At 48.4% G+C, this 21,439-nt stretch overlaps 1 protein-coding gene across 1 annotated transcript in view; it reads left to right on the top strand.

Moving 5' to 3' along the window:
• The window catches only part of GALNT17 (polypeptide N-acetylgalactosaminyltransferase 17), a 214,499-nt gene extending 193,277 nt beyond the window's left edge, over positions 1-21,222 (top strand). Inside the window, exons 7-11 of the mRNA XM_054847501.1 lie at positions 2,176-2,361; positions 5,816-5,953; positions 7,209-7,304; positions 17,068-17,235; positions 17,880-21,222. Coding sequence (XP_054703476.1) covers positions 2,176-2,361; positions 5,816-5,953; positions 7,209-7,304; positions 17,068-17,235; positions 17,880-18,008 — 717 coding nt within the window. The 3' untranslated portion in view covers positions 18,009-21,222. The remainder of the gene's footprint in view (positions 1-2,175; positions 2,362-5,815; positions 5,954-7,208; positions 7,305-17,067; positions 17,236-17,879) is intronic.
• Positions 21,223-21,439: the final 217 nt, after the last annotated feature.

The following is a 21,439-nucleotide window of genomic DNA, read 5'->3' as shown; positions in this document are numbered from 1 at the left end:
ACAGTCCCTGTGCTGTCACCTGTGGACCTGTTCATGTGTGGGTTTGGGTGTCAGCAGGAACAGAAGGTCCTTGCCAGGCCACAGGAACAAGCAACGTCTTCCCGGGGCCATGGTGTACTCCTCTGTACACTGAGGACAGCGACGCCGTGTGCGACTTGGCGTTTCCCGTGTAACGGTTCTCTTTGCTCCCGGTGTTGACAACAAAAATGGTTATAAATGCCTTGTAAAAACAGTTAGATTTTTTAATTTATAATGACAGTTTAGGCCTTATTTAGGAGATAGATAGAAGTATGGCCTTTCCTTGCATAAGTACCTTTTTCAAATTAATTTTTTATTGGTTTCTCTGGAACCGGCTTGTGTAGATGTGAATAACCAACGCCCTTTGCACATCGCCCAACACTCTTTCTCAGCTTATTGCAATGTGTGCATTTCAAGATAGTTTCTACAGATATTCCAGAAATCTAGGAAAGCTGTCTAGCATAAAGCCATGTGAATTAATGAACTAAAGCATGGAAAGACAGTATTGCACCTTTACTGCTAGAGGCAAGCTTGCTGCAAAATGACTTTTTAATTATGTCACCTTTTTTACATTTTAAAAATAATTATTCTGATCTCAAATCAGGACAAACCCCAACAAATCCCCAAAACTGCAAAAGATCTTCCTGGGGATCTTCCAGGATTGCCAGTTTTATTCAGTGTTGTGGTTGAACCCAGCGGCTTCGGGAGCACCCAAGGGCAGAGCTCGATGCTCCTGTTTCACCGAGACATTGAGAAACTAAAGAACCGAGCAGGGAGGAAACACAGCCAGTTTCTATCAAGCTCTTGCCTTGGGAATATTCCTTCAAAAATATATATTTTTTCTTTAGAACGACCTTGTTCAGTTCTAATTTGCTTTGCCAGCATGTGGCCTGTTGCAGAGCTCCGAGCAGACCTTGTGGAGTTTGGTGGCCAGAGGTGAGCGTGGTTGAGGCTGGGCAGGAGGGATGGACACGTCCCTCGTCTCAGAGATCAACTCTGAATTCACTCTGGAAATTGTGTTTCAAAGTGTTCAGAAAGGTCAAATGGCGGAACAGGAGTAAGATGGGATTTTTTTTTGCTACATGTTTATGCACCAGCTAATAAACGGGGCTCTGATTTTTTGACATGGGCTCCCATACTCTGCAGCAATCCCAGCGAGAACAGCACAAGATTACCCCAAGGGACGACGTCTCCCTGCTGTACTGTCACTTGCCCGTGTCACCTGGACTTGGGATGTGCCCGTGCCCCGCGCTGCGTGTGCTAAACCCACCGCTTTGAGATTAAACCGTGCAGCCGATACGGCCAGGAGGCTCCTCGTGGTGCCGGGAGAGCGGATTGAGCGGGGTCGGTAAAATTTAGGGAACGCAGATGGGATAAAAGGTGGTGAGCCTGGAAGAGAGCCCAGAAACGATGGGTGTTATAACAACTGTGCAAAATGGTAATGCGGAGCAGACTGCAAAATATGCGGAACTGGGATTATTAGGCCTGTTTGGCATATGTGTTTGTAACGATTGCCCGGTGCCTGGCGTCCTGGATACGCGTCTTTAATTTAAGATAAATAACTTCTTGGTGAAGACAAACAGGGAGGGAAGAACTCAGGTATGGCAAGTCTTTCTGTGAATTCCCTTTCCGTGTGATAAAAGGAAGATCTCAACAATTTTATTAACTTGTAAACTGTGATTTAAGGGAATTTTAAACAGCATGTGAAAGAAAAATAATGAACAAATGTTTTCAAGTGGGAGAAATCTGTCCCGGCCATATGTTTCACTGAGTCATCCCTTCTGCAGGAGGGGATCTTGCAATTGTTTCAACTATTCCGGTCACTAATCCTTTTTATTTAGTAGCAACATCACTGTAAACTCAGCACTCAGTACTACAATGCAGTAATACCACGTGCTGGCTATAGACCTGTTCCTTCTGAAGTCGACACGCGTTTTGTCTGGGCACGGGTTAAGTTCTCCCTGTGTGTCTCACCGTTGAGCAAAGGCCAAACCTGGCCGCGGGTTTCCACTTCCCACCTGGATGACGCGATGCTCTGAGCTTGTCGGGATATTATAGAAAACTCAAACCCCGCCGCTTCTTTCTCTTTTAATTTATCCGTGGACCTTTTGCATCACGGCAGAGCCTCTTGCTGACAGTGTGGTGCGGTTGTTGCAGGTGTGGCTGTGCGGTGGCAGCATGGAGGTCCTGCCCTGCTCCAGGGTTGCCCACATCGAGCGCAAGAAGAAGCCCTACAACAACAACATCGGTTTCTACACCAAGCGCAACGCCCTGCGGGTGGCCGAGGTGTGGATGGACGACTACAAATCGCACGTCTACATCGCATGGAACCTGCCACTGGAGGTATGGCCGTTGCACCCTATCCTAAGTTTTCACTTTATTGGGTTAAAAACTTGAATTATAGAGCATGTAGTGCCCCGGATGAAGGAGAGCCCTAAATACCCCAGGTTACATCCCCAGCTGTGGAAGTCAGCAGAGCTCCCTCAGCTTTGACAGAGGTGCTGCAAAACCTGCAGACTTTGGAGGAATTCCTAGGGTTCGCATCAGCCTTTTTATTTTCATTTCTAAAAATTAAACCTGTATTGTAGTGTTTATCTCCCCGTCGAGGTGTTTACGCAGCATGAGTTTATGTCATTACACTGCTCCACAGATGGAGTCTGTCTGTAAAGTCGGTTGGCAGAAGATGATGAATATCAGCATCGTTAGTGCCTGAGGTTTTTTCCCGCGGCTCGGGCAGGTCCGTGTTACGTGCAGCCCAGCTCAGGTTTCCAAGCTCACAGATGTTGTCGCTGCCCAGAGCTCACTGCGGACGGCGTGTGGTCCAGGTGCCTGGGCCCTTTGTTTTCCCAGCGTTGGGGAAGTTGAAGCCATCAGCATTTAGAAACCATTGTCAGAGGTAAAGGATTTGAGGTCGGTGGCTCACAGAAGGAGATCCCTTCCCAGCAGCACCACATGCCAATGCACCAAACCCACTCTCTTTAAAGAGCTTTGGTGGTTATCTTTATTTCTGTTCAGAATCGGTTAGATTTTCTAGATCTGACACTTCATTTTTCATGTAAATTCTGCTGCGTGGCAGCACGGTGCATCTTTGGAAAACCATGGGCTCCCACCGGCAAGACAGGCTGACCATGCCCAGGGGACACATCCTGCACGTGGACCTCTAGGTGATTCCCTGCACTTCTACATAAAGCTCTACAGGGTCCAGGAGGACTTTAAGTAGGTCCAAGGCTGCCGCTTGAGCTCTCGTCTCTGTGCAGGTTATGTCTACTCATGAAACCCAAGAGCACCTCCAGCCTCCCGGCTCTGATCGCTGCCTGGAGCACCCCCGGCTGGCCCAGTCCCCCCAGTCCCCCCAGTGCCCTGCCTCTGGTCCTGCCAGAAGGAGAAGAAGGAGTGGTGGGGAGGGGGAGGCTGCGATGCTCTCCAGTGATGGGTGGGACATGGATTTGGGGTGCCCTGCAGAGCCCCCTGCACACACTTGCAGTGTACATTGGGACGAGCGCTGGGTTGCACTGCTGAAGTGTGAGGAAAAGCCATTGCCGTGAGTAGCCACATCCCGCATGAGCAGTTATTTACAGCCGCCCTTTGGTGCTAAAAATAAACACGAAATATTCAATCCTTGCCGACCAGACCCCTGCAAAGAGCTGCCATGGTCCTGATCCTGCTGCGGCAGCATCCCCGGCCGGCAGCGCTGTGTGGCGGCGCGTTTTGGCATACGTGAAAACACGAGCTGCTGCTGCCGCTGCTTTCGGAGGAAAGGTCCCATCTGGGGAGAGTTACTGGCGTTTGGAGCCACGGTGGTCACAACTTGGTACTGCACTGGAGAACAACAGGGACCTGGGAAGGGTGGATGAGCTGCCGGTGCTGCCGGTTTGTCGTCCTGGGGGTGGCGGAGAGTCCTGCGTTGGTTTGTTATTGAGAAATGGATGAATTGAGACGGAAAGAAACGCTGTTTACCCAGCGAGCTGCAGGAGGGCGCTGGCTGTGACAGTACCGCTCCAAGCATTCGGAGAGGCACAGAGTTGCCTGCAGGACTGAGTGGTTTCAGGTGTTGCTTAAAAATAGGCTGCAAGATCCAAACACCCATGGGCAGGGATCGTGAATTACCGCGGGTTCAGCCCCGATCCCTGGGCTGATTCCTTTTTAGATGTGAGGCGCCGTGCTCCTGCTCAGGAACAGCTTTGGAGCATGGCAAAAAGGGAGGAAAATTCGGCATGAAGCCGCGGGTCCTGTACGGCTCGGAAAAGGCAGCATCACACGAATCGGCACCGGGAGTGGGTCTGGGGACACAGATATGGGTTACCCTAAAAACAATTTGGGATTTTTATATAGATCATACCAGTAAAATTGAGATTTAATTTTAGAGAAGCCTTGTTCGACAGGTGGCGTTGTGCAGGGGGTTATGGATATACACTGAATTTTTTTGCGATGCAGCTATGTTCAAAACCAAGCCAAACCTCATGCACTGAACGTTTCAGGTGCTGCCTGGTTTGTGGTCCTGCTTTGCTCTGCATCCCATCTCACCCACTCAGATTTCAACCTGTCTTACCTGTCTACACTGAATCATCTTTATTTTTACCTATGAGCTACCAGTCGCGCATTAAAATGGTGTCTTCTCTAAAGCAGAGTGAATAATTCATTAGAAGATCATTACAAGCGTTGTAATGGAAAATTGCTTTCCCAGCTGTATTTAATGCTTACTGCAAAAGACAAGAGCAGGAGCTAAAGCAGAGTAGAAACCCAGACACCTGTAGGAAGGAGGAAGAGGGGCTGCGCTGTGCCTCTGGTTTCCTTCACCTGGCTGCTGCATTAGTTCCCCAAATTCTGTAATGGAATAAAAGGTGAAAGGGGGGCGGCTGTCTTCAGCCCCTGCTCCCGGCTCCTGTAGGATTTTTCCTCTGGGGACAGCTATCGTCGCTTTGTCTGCGTTTAAATCGTCTCGAGCAGTGGGGTTCCTCTGTGTCTCCAGGGAGACTATTTCAGCACATAATTGTCCAAATTGTCAAGAGGTTTTTCCGAGGTTCAGCCTCAACTTCTCTTCTCCTGTAATTTTTATCTTTTATTCTTAGCTATCTGCCTCTATTGTATGTGAATCTTAAACCTTTCTCTTTTTTCTTCTTTTCTTTTTCCCCCTTATTTTATACCTTTTAACTGTGCTGTCCTCTGCGTTGCCTCTTGGGAGGGTCACACAGCCTTGGTGTGTAAGGGGAAGGGTTTTGGTGCTCAGGGGTTTGCACTTCCAGGAGTCGGCACAAATCCCGATGTACCTTTGCTGTTGAGCTCTTCTAGAAAAGTCCTGCACATCAGTATCTAACCGGGAGGTGAGATCTTTTAAAAATACTTTGTCACTGTGCCCGTTAACAGATTCAGTCTTTCTCAGATGGATCCAAAGCCCAGGGCAGTCGGTGGGAAGAGTCACCTCTGTTACACTGTGCTGCTCCGATTTCCTCCAGACCCTTTTCTTCTCCATTTGGGTTCTCTTTTCTAAACTACCTCCCAGGACCAAAAGGTGTCCAGCATCAGTCTGGTGGCCATTGCAAGGATGCCTGTGAGAGAAGTACACGTCTCCTCCTCGCTGCGGCTGTGAAACCCAAGTCTTCCTTCAGACTTCTGCGAGGATGACTTCAGCTCGGACACATGTGCCAGAATTCCCTGGTGTGGCCTCTGCGTGGAGTTACTCAGCCGTTGGCAGTTCCCAGGCGGCTTGGAAGTGATATCAAACATCAGTGAAACACGCTCGTCTTTAATCTTTTTTAAGAGTAACCATTCAGTGACGTGCTGTGTCTTTATTTTTCAGAATCCAGGTATTGACATTGGGGATGTTTCTGAGAGAAAAGCGTTACGGAAGAGCCTGAAGTGTAAAAATTTCCAGTGGTACCTGGACCACGTTTATCCGGAAATGAGAAGATACAACAACACCGTCGCTTATGGCGAGGTAATTAAGGCTGAGCAGTCCCTTAGATCAGACTGCTAATATCTACAGCTGGTGAGTCTCCGAGGAGAAATAGCCTCAAAGGAGAGGAATGTGAATCAAAACCATCTATTTGTGTATGATTATATAAAATTGTATAAATCTGTTCACAGTTTCTTCTGAAAACCTATTTTGGGATTTATTTCTGATCTTGGAGACCACATACAGTAAAATATTTTAATATCTCATTTATGGAATTGACAGAAAATTATCTATATTACCCATTGACTCCATGGATTAAGCAACTGTATGTATATTTTTAATACAGAGTCGTCTTATAAAACCCTTTGACTTAAACTCAGCCTAATTCCTTACAAGGTCTCTGTAGGATACAGTGCGTTGTCACAACAGCTTAACGACGAGATAAAGTAAGGAGACTTAATTCAATCTCTGCTGGCTTTGAGACTGTACTGGGAATATAAAACCCGGCATTTATGGGAAATAATAATACTCTGTCGCAGTAGGTCTCATGGAATGGTGGCAGTTTGAGAAGGCTTCTTGAAGCACAGCCCGAGCACCCCAGATGGGCATTAATTTTAAGAAAGATTTATTATCAAAGTTACTTAATGCCTTCAAGCTAAAACCTCCCCAAAAGCAGTTCTTTTCGAAGGCATTATTGCCGTTGCCCTGCATGGGGAGATGGGAGAGGGGAGGGCTCTGCCTTAGCAGACCGGGTGGCTGGGGTTCAGCGCCCGTCGGGCTTTGCAGCATGAACCCAGCGCTTCGGTACTCCCCCCGGAGCGAGTCCTTCAGTACCTGACAGCTGGTTTGCCGTCCCTCTGTCCCCTCCCGCATCCCTGCCATGGTCCAAAGGGGCTCCTTGTGCTAGCTGGACTGTTTTCCCCGCCTTGTCAAGCACGTTGAGATTTCAATGAAATACGAGCGATTCTGCATTGATTTCAGGCTCCTGGCAACGTGCTGACAGCAGTCTAAAAATACGTTTGTTACCACCACACATGACCAAATACAAAGAAAACTCTGTTCGAGGAAGTTGGCTCCTTTGAATGGTGATTATTATATAAAAGCAGTCATCATTAGGCCCTGTATTTAAAGAAAACATATGGCACACTAAACCTTTCTCTGCCTGATTATGCCCGGGGATATAGCACCGTATATTCTCCCCATAGCAAGAGACGCTGCAGACGTTGCTGCACATCAGTTTATTGCTTATCTCCGAAGAGACGGGGCCGTATAACTCTGCGCTTTTTATTTCTTACAGCTTCGAAACAACAAGGCGAAAGACGTCTGCCTTGACCAGGGCCCGCAGGAGAACCACACAGCAATCCTGTACCCGTGCCACGGCTGGGGACCGCAGGTGAGGAGTTACGCTGCTGAGACCACGCGTGCCGGGAGCAGGCGGTACCCGGCAGAGACTGGATGGACGGAGGACGGAGCGTGGATGTGCAACGTGTCCGTTGGCTTCTCTTAAACACCTAAGGCCCAGCTTCTTGTTAAAAATACCTCAGATATGAAGGTGCCTTTTCCCAGCTACTCCTAAGAGTAGCTATTTTCTGGATTATCATAATCACACCAGTGCTGCAAGTAAAAGCATAATTTGAAAAAATCTTCCAGGTGAGGGTAAATAATGCTGAAAGCAAATAGCTGGTGAGCAGAGCGTACACAAGCAGAGCATTTTAAGATGTTTCCTTTCTTTTTCACCCAGCAGAGTCAAAACGTACCAACTGGGTAAAGAAAACAAACAGTGCTTTTTAACGGGATGCTAATTAGCCGTTTCAGCTTGGCTGGGATTTACCATAGCGTTATTTTCTAGCACTCCTTTTGCTTCTCCAAAAGTTTTGGAGCAACCCAAAAGCTTCTTATCCTAATTTTAATATTATTCTAGATTAAAAATCATCATTCCAAGAATCACTCTAGATCTCATATCTTTCAGAAGATTAGTGAATGTGGCAAATACTGAAATGATGATGAACTAATTCAGCCTCATCTGTATTTTTATTTCTTATTATGTTTTAAGAAGAAGAAAGCAGCACGTGAACGCTGCTGGTTTGATCGCCATAGTGTTGGAACTACCCGGGGTACAACGCTAGCTCTGCTACTGCTGGCATCTGTGAAACCAGTGGCAGAGTCTAAGCTGGACTTTCAGGATCTGCAGGCTCCAGGGACAATTTACCCACTCCCCTGCTAACTTTTTCTGTCTGTTTTTCTCTTATCTCCACTCATATCCACACTTCAGTATTCTAGCTAAATCCTGTGATTTCCTTTGTGTTTTTCTTTCTGTATGCCCGGTGGTCATCATCTCTTCATGCAAAATCCTTAGCACGATGTCCTTCTCTACAATCTTTAGGGAGAAAATACAAGAAGTTTCCTTTTAGGTCTGAAGGCAGAATGGCCATCTCATGAATTTTCCAGAATTATGGTGAGATTTTGAGGTTTTTCTTCATTGCCAAAACAACGCCAGACCTCCTTAAAGCCACGGAGCAGCAGCACTTGTTCTTCTGCTGGTTTAGTTCTATCCAGTGAGGTTGATCATCGTTGGGGTTTGACACATGTATGTGACTTCAGCCTCCTGCTGTTGGTTACATTGCCCATGTGCATGCCGTGGCTGTCTATGTTGGAAATGTAGCTGCGGACAGGAGGTTACAGATGATGGGCTCTACCGTCACTGTGCTGGCATGGTGTGTAGCGGCGACGGGTGGAAACAGGGATAAACTCCTCTGTGACAAGGCTGTTTCTTCTGTTGCCTTTCATTTCTCTTTGTTGGAAAGGCCATGCTCATCCCCAGACTCAGAAATATTTCCCTGGTACCTTCTCTGGACCAGCCACCTTTGTACCGAAGGGGCTGCACCTACTGATCTGCTTAGAAATTGGGGCAAAACGGTACCTAAAAGCTGTCTGAACACCAAGTTTCTAGGCTGAAGCCATCACCTGCATTCTTTCAATAGAAGGCAAGATATGCCACAGGAGAAGACCCATGGCACCTCGCACGGTGGGCTAGGTCCTGCCGGTCGCTCTCCATTGCCAGAGGATGGGTCTTACACTGGAAGCTTGACGTTGCTTTGGGTGAGGTTAGGTGAGACAATCCCATCCCAGCTGTGCCCAGATGCTGAGTTAGGTACGTTTAAGGTGTAGACAGAGATTTCTTTTTATTTGCAGGACAACAATCTGTCTTTGCCTGTTTTAGGGACGTTTTAGGGATGTTGTACGTATTCCGGTTGCTGTGCTGTGTGGGCTTCCCTCACCCCCAGCGAGGCAGCCCTGGCGTGTCATTCCACCATTTTCTGTCTTGGCATCATGATGTTTGTTACTCTACTCTGGCATTGACCATGCCTTCCAACAGCTTATTTTAACATCAGAACCCCACAGCAGAGCTATCTGTGCTGGCACATGACACGGGGTTTAGGCTGAGAACTGCTGGATGGGCAGGACCACGTGTCTAAAGCGTTGTGAGCAGCTAAGTCCTGCTGCAATTACTGCGTGACAGCAAACTGCTGTGATGAAGCACCACGGGTGATACGGCAGTGTACCATCAAAGGGAAGTTACTGTATCAAACCTTCATCTCAACCCAGAAATGCATAAATTACATAGAAATCCTCAACACCAGTGGCTGAATTCCTGCTCCCAAGAGCTCTGTAAGCCTGCCCTGCACCTCTGCTCCAGGGTCACAGGGATCTCCGTGCAGATATGGAGAGGAGAAACTTCTGGTTCCTTCATAATGGTAACAGAAGAAAGCACCGTGGTTGCATTCACTAAGACCAAAACTGTGAAATATTGCATAATAAAGACCATCCCATTAAGTGCCTGCAGGTATTTGCATAATAAAACCCTGCCTGTGAAAATTCCTCCCATGAATCAGAAAGGAGAGCAGGGCGAGGAAGAAAAGGGCCCCCCCAGACAGTCGGGTTTCCCAACGTATTTGGGGTCATTTTTTTATTGAGCAGATTTCCAATTTAAGCATCAAAGCTTTCCAGTTGAAACAGATGCTGCTCCAACTGGTTTGCTGGCTCCAGCTGCGTTCTGGCCCATGATGGGGTGTGGCACATCTTGGGTTTGGGTGTCTTTTTTTGAATACCCAAATATTGAATACCTTTGTGAATACCAGAGGTGTGTAAACGCGGTCTTGAAAACAGAACTTTCTTTAATCCATTGGGCACGACAGATAATGTCAGTCTAGCACCTTTGCAGCTCTCGTGCAGCCCGTACGTGGGAGGAGGTCTTTAGGGGGGAGAGAGGTGCTCAACTGCTGCTTTTCAGGTGGGAAACACATACTAGAGTTCACAGCAGAATCTTGTAGCCATTCCCTAGGGTGTGGGAACATGCGATCCCATTCCTGGTAGCTTTCCTGAGATAAGATCTGATGGTTTTTGTCACATCTTAATGAGTAGCTCGTCAAATCTGGCTGAAAACCTGGAGCATTAATCAAGGCTTGGCAAGACGGGGTGTCAGTTCTCTGTTCTATCGCAGGCTTCAAATATGAGTTAAATATGTCTCTCAATTCTCCACCTCATTGGCATGAGGGTGAGTTGAAGACTGAGATGGAGCGAGTGGGGACGTGGAGCTGCAGGACACTGCAGCTGTGGCAGCCTTAGTGACTATCTGGGGGTCCAGCACGCTCAAGGAGGTTCCTTTTCAGCTTAAAAAATGTTTAGTTTGGGTGATGGGAAGGCGTGAAGAGCCTGTTCTCACAGTAAGGTCAGCCTGGGCTCTCCAGGCTCTCCAGGACGAAGCAATCCCAGAGCTCGTCGGAGCCTGAACTGCAGAATTCAGGAGCCACCTGAGCCTGGGAACTGGCCGTGGGAGTCCTTCGGGGTAGAGACAAATCTCACTTTGGTTTATGCTTGCCTTTACACAAAGATCAGTCAGCTGTGGCTGATGGAGTCACTGCTAAATATAACCTAGGCATTGCTGAAAATGCATACAATTTTTTTTTTTCTTAAATGGCACAAACTGCCTTTTGGACTTTCTGGATGGAAACTGAAACCTCTAAGTGCATTATAGTATGAGAAACTCAATTAGCCTGACATTGTCTGCTAACCCTGGGCTTTAAGATGAATGGCTAAAAGCAGGTTATTTATTTTTTCCTCAGCTGTTTTTGTGATTAAACTTAACGATGTTTTCTTTTCCTACCTGATGTTCTGGAGTCAAACCTTGCAGCGCTGCTGCCTCCCTTCAGCTCGCCTGTCGCACAAGCTCAGCACAGATTTTTCTTCCTGGTCTTCCACCTCCACATTGTCCCTTCCCTCTCCAGCTGAGAGCCAGTTCTTGGCAGTTCTTCTGTTTCGCGATACAATTAGTTTAACTCCTTGAAAATGCTTTTTAAAAGTAGCTATCAGTGAGTGCAGAAGCTTTGAAATTAGCCTTTTGCAGAAGCACAGGCGCTGCACAAAAGAAATTGGTCTTTCGCTACTACTGTTTAATTAATGGGCTGCATGTTGTAATTTATTGCTGGGAATATAATTAGAAGTACTGTAAACACTTTGGTCAAATAGCACGCTTGGGTTTTTGTGTGTGTGTGTGTGTATATATATATATATAAAAACACAAAGAGTTGCAATTCCTTTTGAGTTGTTCAGCACCGAAAGCACACGCAATGTTCACGTGGTCTCCTAAAATCTCTGCTTCTCTCTTTGATGCTGAAACACATTTAAATGGATTTCACAATTAAAGAGCAGGTTCCTCAGCTGCAGCGGGCGAGGGTAAGGTATAGGCTCCCCACTGGCATTTTGATGAGGCGAGGACAGTGGTGTCGCGGGGTCTGTTCCCTGCCATGCCGGGTAACGTTGGGGTTTCGTTGGAAGTCCTCACTCTTTCTAAGTCCATCCCCAGACCGTGCTGCCGTCTGCGGTGGCTGCTGCGTGTCTGTAGATGAGCAGCCCAGCTCAGAGAGAGGGGGAACGACCTCTGCGGGGAGAGGTTTGTCCCGTTTGAGGCAGGGCAGCTTGCATTAGATCTGGAGGTTCTGCCCTCTCTACTGATGACTGCGCGTCGGTGTAAGCTAAGCGTGTAGCATTCAGATGGACGCAGCTCGGTGCGATGGATTGTTGTAGCATCTATCAGTGGGGGAAATTTTTGGGTTTTCTCTTGTTTTCCCTTTAGCTTTCCGTTCTCCCTGCTTTCATTCACTTCCAGGTTAAATCATTATCAGATTTCATGATGAAGTATCCTTTTATCCTGTAATTATATTGAGCCTGCTCATGGATTTTTTTTTTTCCTGATGGCTTCATCTTTTAAGCGACACATCGTGAAAACACCTTGCTGTAATGATGTATTACACTAATAATATAGCAATACCTCATTGGAGTGACAGAACTATGGTGATATATTAAGGTGATAGAAAGCACTATAATACTATAAAACTTAAGATAATGTTCACCCTGCAGAACATTTCATTTAATTATAGGATAAAATATGTTTTGCTCATTTAAGCATCAGAACTTCAGGACAAAACCATCAATACTGAGATCATCCGGGACACGGCAGTATCAAGGGTGACAAAATAGCACATCAGATTAAATTGTCTTAAAAAGAAAATACTGTACGCTTTACTTATGGTGGCTAATTGATGATCTGCTCGGTGCAGAAAGGAAGCTAAACAACCCTAAATTATTTTCCAATAGAGTCAATGAAGGTCATCAAGGCTTTTATTTCCCAGGTGCTAAGACATCTAATTAACTTTCTCCCATCCCTGAGATGCAGCCAGCCAGAAACAATAATCAAAGGAGATGTATTGGTGGTGCAAGCTTGCCGGTGGGAGATCAGCCCGAGCGATGCAGCGGGCACGTCTCCACTCTCCCGGCGTCAGCGGGTGCTGCGCGTGCCCCCGGGGCAAAGCAGCCCCCCAAAGCGGTACCTGAAGGTGGGGGGCTTGGCAAGCGGCCGTTTTACCTGGCAGGGCTGTGTGAGAGGCTGTGCGTTTGACCGTGGTTCTCCCTGGGGAGGTGGCTTTGGGCCGTTTACACTAAGTGGTTTAGGACCTCATCAGTACTAACCGCTTTTAAACGGGTAGCTCGTTAATCTATTTTCAAACTGTTTTTCTCTGGCTCTTCCTTGTGGTCTTTCCCTTTGCTTCTTGCCCTGTGCCAGGCTGGATAATTCCTCCAGGCGCTTCCTCAGGCTGGTACCTCCCTGGTTGTCGTTTTTCTGCCGGATTGGCCGTACCCTTCTCGGTTCATTCAGCTCGTGCCTGGCTTGGTCTGTTTTCTGGAGGCTGACAAACCTGTGTAACAGGCAATGAGACGCAGGACATATCACTTCAAAGGAAAACATATTTTTAGGGCAAGTAGAGCAGAATTTAAACTCAGATGACTTTGGGGATTTGCCTTTCCACAAAGCCAGGCAAACATGGCTTTGTTACATTAAATACCCCTGGATTTAACTGGTTATATGACGTGGGCTGTCATTAACTTCCTGTGACTGGACTGTATTTCGGCAAAACCTCCTTCTTCATCCATTAAATGATTTCCTTTGAGAAAAGACAAACTTTTATTGACCGTGTGAGGAACTCATTGGTGACTGCAGAGCAGCCATGGGATCTCCAAGGGCTTGTTCAGATACTTGCCGACAAGGGCAACATTTTTGGGGTGGTCAGCAATGAAAGAATCAACAACAGGAGGGACAATCCTTATGAAACGTTTAGGAGGAGAAAAACGGTGTGGTCCCACAGGAAAACATTTGGTGGAAGAGCCTGCTTGGATCCTGTGGGAAGAGCTCACCTGGCTGTGCCGTGAGGATGAGGAGGAGCAGGGAAGAGCACAGACTGTTCAGGTAGTGCCGGGTGGATCTTGCTCCTGGGCAAGAGGCAGGATTTACACAGTTACATTGCCGAGACTCCCAAACACGGTGCCCAAAGAAGGAGCATCTTGAAATTCTGCCCATGGCCCTTCTTGTGCTGCCCGAGCCCAGGAGTGATGTTACCCTGGGGGTGTTTTGCACTGATGCTGAATATTGATACGAGCATTTGCAGAATCGTCTCGCTATTACAGCTTGGTCCTTCAGCTTTCATGTTTAGCCCAAGGAGACGTTCTCATCAGCCACCTTCCCCAGAGATCGGCATCTGGGGCTGTGTTGGCCGTGTGGAGGCGGGCAACTTCGCTTGAAATGCTGAGTTGGTGAGTTGGTGAATTGCTGCAACCTGTCAAAAGGTTGTGATATCAACGGCAGGTGTGATTTACTGATATTGTAAAGCATTTGTATGGCATCTCCAGTTTCTCCCATAGGCTCAGGTCTTACATGAGCACACTGTCTGGAGCTGCTCTTCAGAATGTTGGTCAATGCAGTACGAGGCGATGAGACAGAGGCGCTTCCCATCGCTTTTCTTACTGGGAAATCCAGATAGAAAGTGCCGGCCAGGCTGCAGCTACACTCCCCACAGCTGCCTCTGGGGCTGTCTCGAGCGTCGGCCTCTGCTATGTATTTTCTCCCCTTTTATCGCTCCAGAAAGACCCATTGGCAGCAGGGTCGGTGCTTCACCGCAGGACTCCCGTTTACCCGGGTGCTTCACCCCCACTGTCACCTTGCGGTCAAGAACCCGGCCGCCGTGGCCGGCTCACTCTGGAGAGGAGCAAAATAACAAAAGAAGCATTAAGGCATCAAAGGCAAAATAGCCCAAAAGACAAAAATTCCATAAATGCCTTAGGAGCGCAGTGGAGCTTGCACTCGCAAGGTAGATGATGGGATTTTTTTGGGAATAATCACGCTCCGGTTTAGTGGTTGGACAGGCTCGAAGGCTGGAACGGCTGCTCCTAAGCCTCCGCTGCGCTCGCAGAGCGGATCAGGCGTTAGGCAGTGCGCTAGATCCACACGTGTGTTTGGGGCTTTATTTATCTGGCTATTACACATTGTAGGTGACACATCTAATAGATGCACTTAATGCATTTTTCATAATACCCGTGTTTGGTTTTCAGCTCGTTTTGTCTCCTTGCATCCCCCGCCCCACTCCCTTCCTCGGGAAAGATTTGGTTTTTGCTCTACTTATTTTTCCCACCACATTAGGCGATAACATGTAAGAGCAGAAATCATGTTGCCTTGTGGGCATTAGGCCAACTGTCTGAAGACAAGCTGCCAAACATCATAAAAAAAGAAAGTGTCTAGCACAATAATTATGTACATCGTAGGAAACATCTCGGAAACAGGAGAAGGAGAGCAACTTGCACGGCCCGTTTGGGACCTCTGGATGATTTCTTCCGTCTGTCATGGAGAGAGTTTGTCTTTTTTGTCTTTTCCTTTGTATACCTCTTTCTTTTTGCAGGGCAGGCGGCCTCATCCTCTGTGTTGGTGCTCAAATATTAATTCAGATGAATTGCATGGTTAAAAACACAGTCAGGCTGAGAGCACCGTCTCGCTCGAGGCTTGGCTCATCGAAACATCCAACTGCTAAAACCAAATAATGTGAATCTGAACCTTCAGCTGGGCTGGAGATGCCGGGGGGGGGGGTCATTCCCAGGCTGGTCCAGGCTCGGGCGCTGGGTGGGGGATAGGATCCCCGTCCCGCGGTCGGGCACCCCGCGCCCGGGGGAGGCGGTGAAGCGGTGGGAGGAGGAGGAGGTGATGGTTATGGCTTCCAGCTCTGCAGGCTGCCCTCCTTTCCACCCCTGCTGCGCCAGCACAGCACTTTGGAGGGGGAATTACTGTAAAGCTAAAGAGACGTGTAGTCTTCTGCACCGTCTTGCAAAGGGATTTGGGGGGTGGGAGCGCGGATGCTGTACGGCAGAACTGTACTTTGCCCCACACCAGCATCAGCTGTATGGTGGGGGCTGCCCCGCGTGCACACACCCACCCCCCTGCGTTTGTACCGCAGCTGGATCCACCGCTGGGGGTGGGTACCGTTGGCAAACAGGCTTCTGTCAGAGGGGGAGGAGGGGAGGTCTTGCTCCGATGCACAATGCCAAAAGAGTAACTCCACCAGCAGCGGGGAGCACGGCGCGCTGGGCACCCATCCCAAGGAGGACGAGCAGCACGGTGACCAGCCGGAGGATTCAGCACACCTGTACCTACAGCCGGCACCGCTGAGGGAGGGCAAAATTGGCTTCGAGCACCGTGACTGTATCTGCGGTTACTCGCTGGAGTCGGACCCCGTTACATTGTTTTAACTTGATTTTCAATGTTTAATTATTCTAACTGAGATAACCCGAACTCCCAGTGTGATTTACTGTCTGGTTTTAAGCATCTGGGTCACAGATATGCTCAGTTAATTAACGTGCTGAATACTCCTTATTTGTCTGCTAGATAATGGATTGATTCATAATTTAAATAAGCAGCTGTGTATATCTTTCCCTTGAACTATAAAAGGCAGGCCGCTGTCATTCATCTCTTTTCACTCCTGAATTTAAATACGTTCAGGGAAATATTTTGGTGGGATTCCTTAAACAGTGCAAACGGAGGAGCCCTTTGTGTGCGGCCGCGGCGGCGGGGCTGCCTCGGTGCCGTCCCGGTGCCAGCTGCGTGCTGCCTGCCCGCGGCCCCCGAGAGCCGTCCACGCTGCCCGATGCTCCCGCGTCTCCCTGCCAGCCGAGATGGGTCCGTGGGAGCGCCGGACGCGGGGGGGTGTTGCAGGGGGTAGCTGCAATCCTGAGCCTTTGCTTCAGTGCCGAGCCGTGGGGGAGATTTGGGCTTGCGTCCCCGGGGAACGGGGCCAATTATATATTGGCTGAGGTTGCTGCGCGGCTGCTGTCAGAGCTGCTGGAGGGCTGTGCCAGACACACCAGGCCAAAGCAAGGCTGGCTCACCGAGCACGCGAGAAGCCGCAGGCTGCGCCAGCGCGAGCAGCCAAGCCAGCTGGCTCCAGCCGAAAACCAGGGGAAATCATCCATTTCCCCAACCTGCAGAGTGGGGGGGCCCAAAGGAGGCTGGAGGAGTCGGCCCTGCGGTGGGTTTAAGGCTCAGAGTTATTCTTGTCCCTTCCCTGTACCCCAGCTCCTCACCTGCATCTGCAGAAAAACCCCAAAACAAGAAAAAAAAAGCTGGATAAAGTTGGGGTTTTTTCCTCCTGTCAGTTCTACTTTCTCTGGGCACCGTCCTCACAGTTTTTTCCCTGGGGCTCTGCAAACGTGTCCTTCCCTCTATCGCTCTGTGATGCTCCAAAGATACTGATGGTCTTTGTCCTCTCCTTCCGCACCCCCAGCTTGCACGCTACACCAAGGAGGGCTTCCTTCATCTCGGCGCCCTCGGGACCACGACTCTTCTACCCGATACCCGCTGCCTGGTGGATAACGTGAAAAGCCGCTTCCCTCAGCTCCTCGATTGCGAGAAGGTCAAGAGCAGCCTCCATAAGCGCTGGAATTTCATACAGGTTTGTTACGGGTCTGCCATCGACGCTGCTCCTCTGCTTCCCAAACCGTGGGCTGTGCCACCTCGTCTTTGACGTGGGACAGTGGGGGATGAGGACAGGATGGTACTGGGGACCTGCCAGGTCCTGGGGCAGAGGGAAAAGGCTAAGCGGGATCAGGGCAGGGACAGTATTTTAGGACAATTTCCAGTAGAAGTTTCCCTTTCTGGTACCCTCAGGTGTACGTAACCTGTCCTGCAGGTGACTTTCAGCTTGCTTTGTTTCTTACAGATAATCTATGGTGAAATCCATGAAAACATGGTACTTGTGTCCCAAAGCAGAGAGTAAATAATACACACTGTACGGAAGTGTCACATCTTCCTGACACAGGGGCGCAGCCTACGTAAAGGTTACCGATGTCCTTCGGTTACTGATGTGTTAGGGATCCATATTGTCAGTGAGAAAGGTTGCTCATTCGATTCGCATCGATTATTTTAGGAATGATTTTATTGTTTGCATTGCATTACCCCCCAGCTACGTGCTGTGCCCTTTCAGCAATGCACCAGGACGCAGCTGCACTCCTGGGCAGCACACAGTCCTGGTTTGCTTCACAGGCAACCCCATGTTTTTAATTTGTTTAATATTTTCCCCATATCCTTTAATTTCAGAACGGTGCCATCCTGAACAAGGGAACGGGACGGTGCTTGGAAGTGGAGAACAGAGGAATGGCCGGCATCGATCTGATTCTTCGCAGCTGCACAGGACAAAGGTGGACAATTAAAAACTTCATCAAGTAAAGGGTGAAAGAGTCAGAGGAGTTTGACTCAAAACACGGCAGGCTTGGACTGATCCAGCTGGACTCCTTTGGAAAGGACGAAATATCAAAACAGAGCTTTATTCATGTTATTAGGAGAGGACATGGGGGAAATGGGCATTTGTGTCTTTTTATTTTTATTGTATATTAGTCTCCCACAGCTGATTCCAACTGTGTGAAATTGGGTCAGAACTGCTATTTTCTTCTGGCAAGCACTCTAAAAGGTACCACTTATTTCTGCTGGAATGACTGTAATAAGCTCATGCAGTCTTGTGAGCATTTTACTGACAGGGAATTGTTGCTTTCCCAGCCGACTCCAAGCTCTCCCAAAGGGCCAGGTAGGATTGCACCAAGATCGGAGTCGAGAGACCCTGGATATACCTGCCTGGCAAGCATGAAAACTTACGTGCTTGTGAGAGGAGAAGGTTGCCAAGCCTCAAATGAGCTGAGTTTGAAAGATGTGATGTTTTGCATGGTCCCCTCTCTCTTTTCCCCTTCTTGCCCTTGCATCCAGCAGCCCCTTTCTTGAGTCTGGCAGAGGCAAAGCTCACCCTGGTATCTCCCGTGGATCTTTCCAACCCTTAATCACAGATGTCATTAAACAAAATCCTGTTGAATAAACCCACTGATCTCCCATTGCCTCCCATCCGTCGCCCACGCACGGCTTCACAAGCCAGCCCCGTGCAGCACCAGTCCTTCCCATGGAGACCCCGAATGGGTTCCCCTTGGAAAAGACCTGGGATGTCTGCCTGCTTCTTTGGGCAGGTGCCTGTTCTTTTGGGTGTCAGGCGGACTCACGCATGGTGAGCAGTGCTGGTGGGATCCTTCCTGCCCCACGGGAGCCTGTGGAGCTGCAGATCTACCTTGCCCTCCCAGCGGGGCCATTGGCCTGGCACTGTCCCCCCTGGAGACCCACCTTTACCCTTTTTTTTTTTTGCTCTTTTCTTGTAGAAGTGAGGATGGATGCACTGGTGTGTGCAACAGGCTGAGAGCAGGTAACACGAGAGAAGGTCCCGCTCGGGCTTCCCTCCCATGGAGGCTGTAGGGTTTGTTTTAAGGCATCCTTGGAATGAGGACATCAGTAACGGTAGTCTCCGTAACTCGGAAGTGGTGCTCTCTTCTGAGGCTCGAGCACACCTATCCTGCCTGGTCAGTGTGTGACTGATTGCGGTCCACCCCAAACCGTGCATGTCGCTGCAGACCTTCATGAGCTATGGTGAAGTAAGAAAGGGAGAGGGAGGGCAAGAGACCAATAAATGGCAGTTTGGCTGAAATTCTTGATCTTGAAGTCACTTGAGGTTTGTTAATATGGTGGGGCGATCTCAGCTGCTTTTTTTGGCCCACAGTAATCTTGGCTACCAAATCTACCCAGCCGTCATGGGAGACCGTTGGTTTGGGGTCCTGATGTCTGGCCACCTGGAAAAGGGAAACGGGGTCTTGCAAAGTTGCTTTATACAGATGCTAGACTAATGGGTGGATACAGGCTTCACTCGGTGGAGAGGAGAAGCCAGCCCATCTCCTGTCCTTCTCATGGAATAATACTCTTTCTGGTTGCCCTCTGGCTAGGGTGCACTAAAATATATTAATATATGAGATGTACGTGTAAATATGTTTCCCAAAGACGGGATGTGCACAGAGTTGTTTGCTGCAGAGCACTCATGCCTGTCTTCCATTTGCATCAGGATAAAGCTACCTGGATGTTTAATGAGTTTAATTTTCAATGCCATGCAGCAGGTTTATAACTGATGTTTTAGTAATTTATTGAACAGAAGCAGATATATTTCATTGTTCCTTCTACAGCAATGAGCGTCACGTAGGACTGATTGTTCATTTAGGCTTGACAAGACTTCCTCATCCATTGGGGTTGTCTCTTGACTTTTTTTTTCCCTTGCCTTCCTTAATGAAGCAAAACCTCTTAGTTGTCCTGAATTGCAAAGTAGGGATTCAATGTAGAATTTTACTCTCTTATTCGCTGTTGCATCATCTCTTGTGTAATAAATTTTAGCACTTACAAAACCAACAAGATCACAATGTCTTTAGATGCATGATATGTTTCCCCGTGCATTTGTGGCTGCCTTCTAAGAAAAGCAATTCACTGATGAAGTGGGCTCCAGAAAAGTGTTGGGGATTTAATCACAGCTAATGGTCAAAATGGTAAAATGCCCTTTAATTGAGCAATCAGTTTGCTGTCAGTTATCAGAGGAAGCCACATATTGTTCAGTGTAGGGAAAAGCCTGCATGTTTCAGGATAAACAACCAAAAAGCCTTTGGATGTTGCCTGTGCTATAATTCACGGTTCCCAGTTCAGCTCTAGTCCTGCCAGTGCTTGGGGCGCCAGCAGATGGGCTTTGTCAGATCTAATTGTGGTGGTATAAGGTGTCACTGCCCCCAGCCTTCCATCTGCTTCAGCTGCTGGAGGTTTCTGTCCCCATCACCGGCAGCAGAAATGAATGTGTGGCTGCGCCTCAGCTACCGTAATTGGCGGGACGTGCTTCAGCCACCAGGCAGGAGGCACTTGCTCTGTTTAACACCCCGATTGTCAGCCGGAGTCAGTCTGGGACATCCACGCGGCTCCGCTCGGGAGGCAGCAGCCCTGGCAGAAGCAGGGTGCACCACCGAGCACCTCCACCTGCCCGGTGGCATTGGTGCTGCCCACTGGAGGTGATGTCCGTGTGCTTGGGACCTGGTCCTTAGGCGATGCAAAACAACCTGGTGATGGGAATCCCATTGGTGATGGGCTCTTTGATCCTGTAAAAAATTAATGTTCGGATACGTGTTTCCTTCATGAAAGAAAGCAAATGCCTGAATATCCAAAAGGAAGGGGACGGTGGAAACGAACGCTTTGCTCCAGGACCCTCGAGTGGGGCAGAAACCCTGTTGAGGTGGTTTGCCCATTCTCACTGGTGTACGTAGAGTGCTTTTCAAATGACTGAAAAGAAGCAGCATGAGTAAAATCAGGATTAAGAGCGAGAATTTGATCAGCTGTGTCCGTGTAACTGAAGTTCTGTTCTGACGTTGGTTTGTGACATGCAGAGGTGATTGCTGAGGCGACGACCCGAGGTCTGCACCCTCCTAAACCGTAGAAATCTGTCTTAGAAATCTGGATCTAAATGTTGCATCTTGCGCTTATCTCTAATAATATGTTAATTGCTTTAAAAAGTGATATCGAAGTGGTTCTTATTAAATATATGATTTGAGTCTTGCCTCTTGAGTGATTTTAAAAAGATTCACTGCTGATGAGATACAGAGGCAGTCATTCTTCTCTGTTACTTATTTAATAGAAAAGCGCTGCTGTTTTAATGGAACTTCCATTTTAAAAAGAAATGGAAATGAAGGAGAAATCAAGAGAAATGGCTGATGCAGATTAACCTCCCGTTTCATCCATCCCTGCCGGCTGCCACTCACCAGGATAAC

The sequence above is a fragment of the Grus americana genome, chromosome 19 (genome assembly GCF_028858705.1).
Source record: "Grus americana isolate bGruAme1 chromosome 19, bGruAme1.mat, whole genome shotgun sequence".
Classification (NCBI taxonomy): Eukaryota; Metazoa; Chordata; class Aves; order Gruiformes; family Gruidae; genus Grus; species Grus americana.
The sequence above is the reverse complement of the archived record's forward strand: the minus strand, read 5'-3'. Positions and strand labels throughout refer to the sequence as shown.